At 53.8% G+C, this 7,531-nt stretch overlaps 2 protein-coding genes across 2 annotated transcripts; one reads left to right on the top strand and one right to left on the bottom strand.

Moving 5' to 3' along the window:
* Positions 1-783: 783 nt before the first annotated feature.
* Positions 784-3,695, bottom strand: P884DRAFT_313582 (PX-associated-domain-containing protein). Its single transcript, XM_069445231.1, has 3 exons — positions 2,853-3,695; positions 2,553-2,798; positions 784-2,507 (listed from the first exon to the last, which is right to left on the bottom strand). Exons 1-3 carry the CDS (start codon positions 3,512-3,514, stop codon positions 1,019-1,021), a joined length of 2,397 nt encoding a protein of 798 aa, XP_069295277.1. The 5' UTR covers positions 3,515-3,695; the 3' UTR covers positions 784-1,018.
* Positions 3,696-4,795: 1,100 nt separating this feature from the next.
* Positions 4,796-7,203, top strand: P884DRAFT_294009 (laccase-like protein; the record flags this gene model as incomplete). The annotated part of the gene is made up of 3 exons (XM_069444251.1): positions 4,796-5,053; positions 5,112-6,699; positions 6,782-7,203. 3 exons carry the CDS (start codon positions 4,796-4,798, stop codon positions 6,958-6,960), a joined length of 2,025 nt encoding a protein of 674 aa, XP_069295276.1. The 3' UTR covers positions 6,961-7,203.
* Between the last annotated feature and the right edge of the window lie 328 nt (positions 7,204-7,531).

Here is a 7,531-nt window from a genome sequence, read left to right as displayed (position 1 = left end):
GAACTAGGTCGCATATTCATCTACCAGGCCGATGTCTCTACTCAGGTTTCCAGCAGCCGAAGGACTCTCGAGGAAGCAATCACCTGGAAGCAAGCCTGAATTGAGAAGACCGGTTTCTGATCTGGGTGGAGATTCGGTGCATCGATTGCATGAAATTCATGAATTCAGTCTGACGGAAAGTCACGAACGGATACCGATGGCTAGGAGTCATTAGTTATTCTCGAAATTGATGAATATCGTCTTGTTTGTCAAGTTCACTTGATGCAATGGTAGCAACTCTTCTCATAAATGCTCCTCGAGGGAAGGAATACAAGGCACGATGCCCATCCTTAATATCCTCCTAAATTTGCTAGCCTGTTGAATCAACCATCAACTAATAGTGCTACTTGTCGCCGCGTGGCGACCATGTCCAACCTGCGTATTTCATGCTCATCGTCAAACCCTTCGCATCTCAACCCATCATCCCTCTCTATAAAGACATCACATCCGCACGTCAAGGCATGGCATTCCCCCGCAAAACCCCGTATCCGCTTCTGACTCGCACTCATGGAGCGGTTGGTTCATTTCGTATTAGCGCATAAACATCCGCAGCAAATGCCACATCAAATTGTCCTTAATAGGCATAATTATTCGACAGGGCCGTTGGATAATATCCGCTAACGAGATGGGATGTGACCTTTTTTTCAGGGGGAAACTCAATACGGAATACATGCCTCGACTTACCAGATCTGTCCAAGGGACAACAACCATCGGTGTAGAAGTGTTTGAAAGTGCCGTTATTTAATTATGCTAACTTTCTAGGTAGGGATTGGGGCCCAGAATAATGCAGGGGACCCTAATCCAGAGGTCTCTCATGCTCAACGAAAGCTTGATCCGGATTTTGTGCCTCGAAAATTGGCCGGGATAGGGGAGAGGGCCTGGAGGGGTGGAAAGTGCAAACGGGGCCCCTGCCTTCTGCTCTTGATCCCTCCCGCCACTAGGGAAGACTCAGCATCTACAGAGGGGGGCAAAGAATTGTTCAAGCACCATTCATATCCCGTCCCTTGACCAAGTTTCGGACCAACGCTTTAAACCCTTCCCCCAATGCCTCGACCACGCACCAGACATCAACCGCCCTCGGCTCCTCTTCCATCCCCATCCCCTCCTTTCCTATCTTCGCCAGCAACATCAACTCCCAGCTCACACCCCCTGAATCCGAACCGGCTTTTGCTCCATCGCCGTCAGATCCGGTCTTGCCTCTCGCCAGTACCCCTTTGACATCCCTCCCCGACCTCAACCCCGTGCCTCCAGAAATCTTAGAGCTAGCCGGGCCAATGACTGCGTCGTCCAGGAGTTGCTGCCAGCGGGCAAGGTACATCCCCGGACCGGAGAAGGACCTCTTCTTGCTTTCCGCCTCGGTGGCGTTGGTGCCGTTAGGTGGAGACGTCAAGGAAACCGAGTTTGGGCTGGGCGAGCGCGGGGTGGAGCGCCCTGGCCGCGACCAGCGGGAAGGAATAAGGTAGGATGTGGGGGCTGCTGGCGCTGTAGCAGTTGAGGAAGGGTTTGATGGAGCGGAAGGTGTTGTGGCGGCGGCGGCGGAGGTGGTGGTAGCCGTGTTGGTAATGCTGACCATGTTATCTAGGATACGTTGCATGCGTTTTAGAGAGAGATCTTCCAGAGCCGAAAGGTAAGCCGCGTGTGCGTCGATGGCTGGAAGGATACGCGATCGCGTGGAAGCGGGGAGGGTTGCAAAGAGATGTTGAAGGTGCCGGCTTAAAGCACCGGCGGCCCCTGGGCGATTGCCATCCTCTGTATTGAGGGCTGTCCTGGGGTATTCGGGGTTGACAGGTCGTCGAAACACCTTGATGGTTTCCTTAGCCCAAGCGCGAAACTCATCACAGACCTCTGGGCATTGGCTTGCAAGTTGGTGCAGCCAGTTGTAGAGAAGGTGACGGTTGTTTCTGAGGAGAAGGACGTAGTCTTCCACCGAAGCAATGCGGGTCTCCGATGTCTCTGCTTTGGTGGACGTCAAAGAGCCTAGAAGACCCGAGTTGTTCTTCCTTGTTCGGCTGATGTTGATGAATTCGGTTAAGAACGCCTCTCCTGCGGATACGTGCTCATGGAGATCAACCTTCATATGGATGGCTCTGATCATGGGTTCAAAGCTTGCCACGGCGTCTTTGATGGCCTGGGTAAAGAAATCAGGACTCTGACGACACAGGGTGTTGATAATCTCATCGCGGTCTCGCGCTTCGAGCAACGCCGAAAGATACTCGGAACACTGTGATTGCTGAGACTCTGTAAGGGAGGCTAGGAGCTCTGGGTTTGAGCGCTCCAGGATTATCTCCACCATGGACTGATTTCTCTGAGCGCTGGCTTTGCGAATTTCGTCGTGCTCGGCCCTTGATTTGTTGAGGTATTCCCTGATTGCAGCAAGTTGCTCTTTCGAGCAACCCTTTGCCTTTTCTATGGCCTCGGCAGACTTGCGGAAGTCAGAAGCATCCCATGTGAGGACAAGCCAAATGATCCTGTGAGGGTTAGACATAGGCCCGAACGATTAAGCAGATTCATACCTTTGAAGAAGGTTCATGCCGTCGTCGGCGTTCTGGGTCAGCCCGACCCAATTCAAGATCGCGCCGACGCCCGCCTTGGCCAGGAGCAGACGCATCATGCCATTGAGCATGGTTGCTGCATTGCCGATGCGGAGCGTGTGCTTGACCATCGAGTACGGCAACAATCTATGCACATTCTCCAAGAGTTTCAATAGATATGGGCCCTCTGGTGACATGATGAAGATGTGGTGTATCAACGTTGCCAGGCTGCGATTTTGTCAGCGCTGGTCACTGCGAGGAATCAACGGATCAGAATCTTACTGGATTATGACATAGTCCGCCGCTGCCCGAACTCCTGCAGAGTGCTCTTCAAGGCTCTGCTTCTCTGCCGCGCAGGTGAACAGTTCCTCAATCAAATCTCCGTAAACGAGCTCTCGCACACCATCCTCCCATGCCCGGACAAGATCAGTAGCTTTGGACCTGTCATATTCCCCATAAAAGTTTCGACCTGCGTCATCTGAGACGCCCCCAAGAATACCCCTCGACACGGCCTCGTGAAGAGCCGAGACCGCGGTGGCTAGGGTCTTCCTAGTACCCAGTACACCTTTGTCGTAGGATTCCGAGAGCTCTGCTTCGGCAAGCTTTTCCAAGATGCTCTGGAATTGAACATGCCAAAACTCTGGAGGAAGGTTCCGAATACCTGGGAGAGGGAGAACGATGCTTCGGAGCACGCCGGCAAGCAGTGGTGTTAATACCGAGTCCCTTGCGTATGACGGGTCGCTGCTGGGTTGCTGGTGGTGGCGGGTAAACGGGTATCCATATTCGGAGATGGTACCCGGGTCTTTGAAACTTTCCACCTCTGCATAGGTTTGGTGATGGGTAAGAATGTCGAGAACGGCATGTAGTTGGGCTGCTGTCAAGGGGGTCGCAGAAGGACATTGAGACGCATGTTCGAGAGTGCTGCTTGCTATTTGTCCCTCCATGACGATACATGCGTGACGTGTTAGCGCCCAACAGGCGCAACAGCGCCCTGGAGGCAGCCGCGAACGGAGCGACCCGAACGATTCTTCTTGTGCACGGCGGAGGCGAGCAGGAAATTTCTTGATCGCAGGAAAACACTGATTAAAAGATGCGCATAGTCGCTATAAATTATAGGATGTACAGTGTCTCCAGGCCATGTTGGTAAAGTTGCTTTGTCGTCTTGACCGAAGGAAGGGGCTGCTGATGGCATGGCTCTGAGCGTGGCTGTGGTTGCACAAGAGTAGGTGACGTACAACCCTAACCTAAAACACTCGTTCATGGGCGATACTTACGCAGTAGACAACCCACCATCGTCCTGCCGTCAACTAACCTTCCATTCAGAGGTGGCCAAGAATGTTAAAGTATAATATAATATAACCGGCCCGCGCCGCGACCATGGTTGCATTCCACTACCCACATCAGATGCGCGTGCAACGATTGATTTGAACGGTGATGCAGGGACCTGCAACTGCCATCACATTAGTCACTAAAAGCGGAAACCGGCATGTTTGCAGCTCGGAGCAAGAGCACTACGGATTACATCCGCAGACAACACGTGCAACTTTATTGCTCCACTGGTGGCACCCAACAGCGCCGTTGTGTCTTCAGTTCTCGCAGATCCACAAAGGATTGTTCGATAATTCGGTCGGCTTGGAGGATTCAATGTGTCCAAAAGGCAAACAAGATGGGGTGGAGATTCACTGCTGCACCGAGGTAATGGCTCTCTGCGAGACTTGAGCAACTGCCTTGAGCAAACTTCAGGATTGTCAGTTGAGATGGCTCTACTGTCAATAACACTCTTTAACCTGTGAGGCGTCCCGTTCCTGATGTTGATCGCTACCACGAGCCAACCATGGAGCCCAAAAAAATCCGGGGCTGATGACGACCTCGACCTCTCGCTAGCACCAGACAAGTGTGTGTGCTCTGCGGCAGTCCGATACGGGTACAACTAAGCAGCCAAATCTGTCGTGGGGCGCCATTTCCAGTCTGGAGCATGCACACCGCGAAAGCCGAAGTCGAACTCTCCAGAGATCCCAGCCGTCTCCTTCCTCAGCTAATATTGCAGCCATCTCCTGTCCCCGGTCGAGGCTGTCTCCTTCCCAGATGGGGGAACATGTTCTCCGGTTCAAAATCCCCTTTTTAAACACTGCCCTTCCAAGATAATCCCTTTCTATTCCAACATCGACGCTCACATTCTCCACTACCAACTCCCAGACATTACCATTTCTCATTTCAAAGCAAACATGTTACTTTCGAAACTATATATTCTCCTTGCCAAATGGCTGTCCGTTCCTGTGTTTGCCAGAACTTTTGTCCATGATGAACAGTTCATCCCGGACCATGTTCTCAGGGTATCCGTTGCCCAGGTGCCCTCGGCTTGCGAGAACCGGGAAGACGTTGTCGTCAACGGGACCTCACCGGGGCCTACCATACACTTGCTTCCTGGTGCTAGGACTTGGATCCGTGTCTATAATGACATGAATGACAAGAACCTTAGCATGGTGAGTAGAGCAGCGCTTCTGTACTCATGGAATGCACGGGCACTGATGAGATTCGCAGCATTGGCACGGCCTTTCTCAGCGATTCGCCCCGTTCTCCGACGGGACACCATCCGCAACGCAATGGCCCATACCGCCCGGGCATTTCTTCGACTACGAAATTCTGACCGAACCAGAAGACGCAGGGACATACTTCTACCATTCACATGTGGGCATGCAGGCGCTGAGCTGCACCGGGCCCTTGATCGTGGAGGACTGTGGATCATCACCCTACCACTACGACGACGAGCGAATATTGCTATTCCAAGACCAGTTCCAGAAGAGCGAGCTCGAAATGATTCAAGGCCTGACGTCAACGCAGTTCACGTGGACCGGCGAGACACAGGGTATCTTACTGAACGGCAGGGGCGTCTCGCAGAACCAAGCAGCCGTCCAGGGCAGACCAAGCAAAGCTAGCGGCTTCTTTGGAAGCCACCGTTTCTCAAGTTTCCGCGCGGGTGATGGTACCTCCAACTCCTGTGATGGGATACGTGGCGATGATCAGATACGTGGCGATGATCAGATACGTGGCGATGATCAGATACGTGGCGATGATCAGATACGTGGCGATGATCAGATACGTGGCGATGATCAGATCGAACCTCCAACTGACTGCACTCTCCCGGTCATCGATGTCGAGCCGGGCAAGACTTACCGGCTCCGCTTCATTGGTGCCACAGGCCTGTCCCTTTTGACGATGGGTTTCGAAGATCACAACGATCTCACTATTATTCAGGTCGACGGCAGCGAGTACAATGCGCCGGTAACGGTTGACCATATCCAGCTCGGCGGAGGTCAACGTTTCGACGTTCTCCTCCGCACCAAGACGGCCGAGGAGCTCAGAAGCAACGGCGACAAGACCACCTACTTCCTGCAATTTGAAACCCGCGATCGTCCCGATCCCTACCGCGGCTATGGCGTCCTACGGTATAATCTCGGCACTCCGGTTCCCGCCGCCCCCACGACTCCGGCGCTCACTCTCCCGGCCGAAGTCAACAACTGGCTGGAATACACCTTCCAGCCACTTCATCCTTCGAGCAGCTTATCTCCCACGGCCGAAGAGGTCACCCGCCGCGTCATTCTCGTAGCCGAGCAAAAGATCGACCCTGCAACCGGTCGCCTTATCTGGGAGTTCGCGAACATGACCTGGACTCACATGTCGCGCGACAAACCGGTGCTAGTCGACATATACGAGCGCGGGGAGGCCGCCATGCCGGACTACGCCGCGGCGCTGACCAACTACGGCTGGGATCCGGCAACGAAGCTGTTCCCCGCGCAGAAAGACGAGGTGCTCGAGATTGTGATCCAGAACACGGGATCGCAGTACAGCGGTGCCAGCGGCATCGTCGAGACGCACCCCTTCCACGCCCACGGTCAGCACTTCTACGATCTGGGCAGTGGTCCCGGCAAGTATGATCCCGAGGCCAATAACGCCAAGCTGGCGAGCCTGGAATACCGGCCAATCAAGCGGGACACGACAATGCTGTACCGGTACGGCGAAGGCAAGGTGGCGCCCGGCGAGCCGGCCGGGTGGAGGGCATGGAGGATGAAGATGAACAATCCTGGCGTGTGGATGGTGCACTGTCACATTCTGGCACATATGATCATGGGTGAGTATATGAACCTGGTGCCTCATTTGCGTAGCTTGTGCTGTGCCGGATGGCATTTGCTGACATGAGACTCTGTTCTCAGGCATGGAAACGATCTGGGTGGTCGGCGACGCCGAGGACATCGTCACGATTCCGTTGCCTGTGAGCCAGAACTACTTCACATACGGCGGCAGCGTCTACGGAAATGATACACACGCCCCAGAGGTTTATCACTATTTCGACGACACGAACAAATGTGGTTGCCGCGGGGGTCGGGGATAGTGAGGATTCCGGTCACTAACAACAGGATGATCGGGAAGACTGGCTTTTCTTGTTGCATCAACTGACTTTTGTCATCAATTTAAGCGTGTATTACTAGCTCTGCATGGTTGAAACGCAAAGGCTTTGATATCATGTAGTCCTCCCGTCGAACCAGCTGCGGCGCTCGCGTCACGGCATCAACAATCACCAACTACTCCGTAATGAAGACAACTTACCATTGCTGGAACCACAGCCTGAAACAGTGAAACGGTACAACGGCGAGCATTCTTAAGCCATAACCCAAAGATCACCTACCGTATGTCATGCCTGCTTGCCAGTGAACGACCTCTGACTGCAAGCGGTGGTGGTTGTTGGAGACCTCGCTTGGTGACTGGGGAATGCCGCACATGGCCCGTCGGCGGAAAGCGGTCTCAGACGGCAAAATAGGGGGACAATGCCCCATTCCGGTTAGCGGAGGCAGGCCAACCCCTTCAATCTTGCCCTCAGCTTCCCCCGTCCACTGGGCAACAGCCAAGGCAAGGTACTTTCGTCAAAGTTGGGGGATTCTCCACCCTCATCGCTGCCATTTCCC

Source organism: Thermothelomyces heterothallicus (assembly GCF_042370625.1).
Source record: "Thermothelomyces heterothallicus CBS 202.75 unplaced genomic scaffold P884_scaffold_23, whole genome shotgun sequence".
Taxonomy (NCBI): domain Eukaryota; kingdom Fungi; phylum Ascomycota; class Sordariomycetes; order Sordariales; family Chaetomiaceae; genus Thermothelomyces; species Thermothelomyces heterothallicus.
This window is presented reverse-complemented; position numbering and strand designations above follow the sequence as displayed.

Coding starts and splice junctions, on each gene's coding strand:
- P884DRAFT_313582 (XM_069445231.1), bottom strand. CDS start 3,514: ATGGAGGGACAAATAGCAAGCAGCACTCTCGAACATGCGTCTCAATGT. Junction 2,799..2,852: donor GCGGACTATGTCATAATCCA/GTAAGATTCTGA, acceptor ACAAAATCGCAG/CCTGGCAACGTTGATACACC. Junction 2,508..2,552: donor GGCATGAACCTTCTTCAAAG/GTATGAATCTGC, acceptor TAACCCTCACAG/GATCATTTGGCTTGTCCTCA.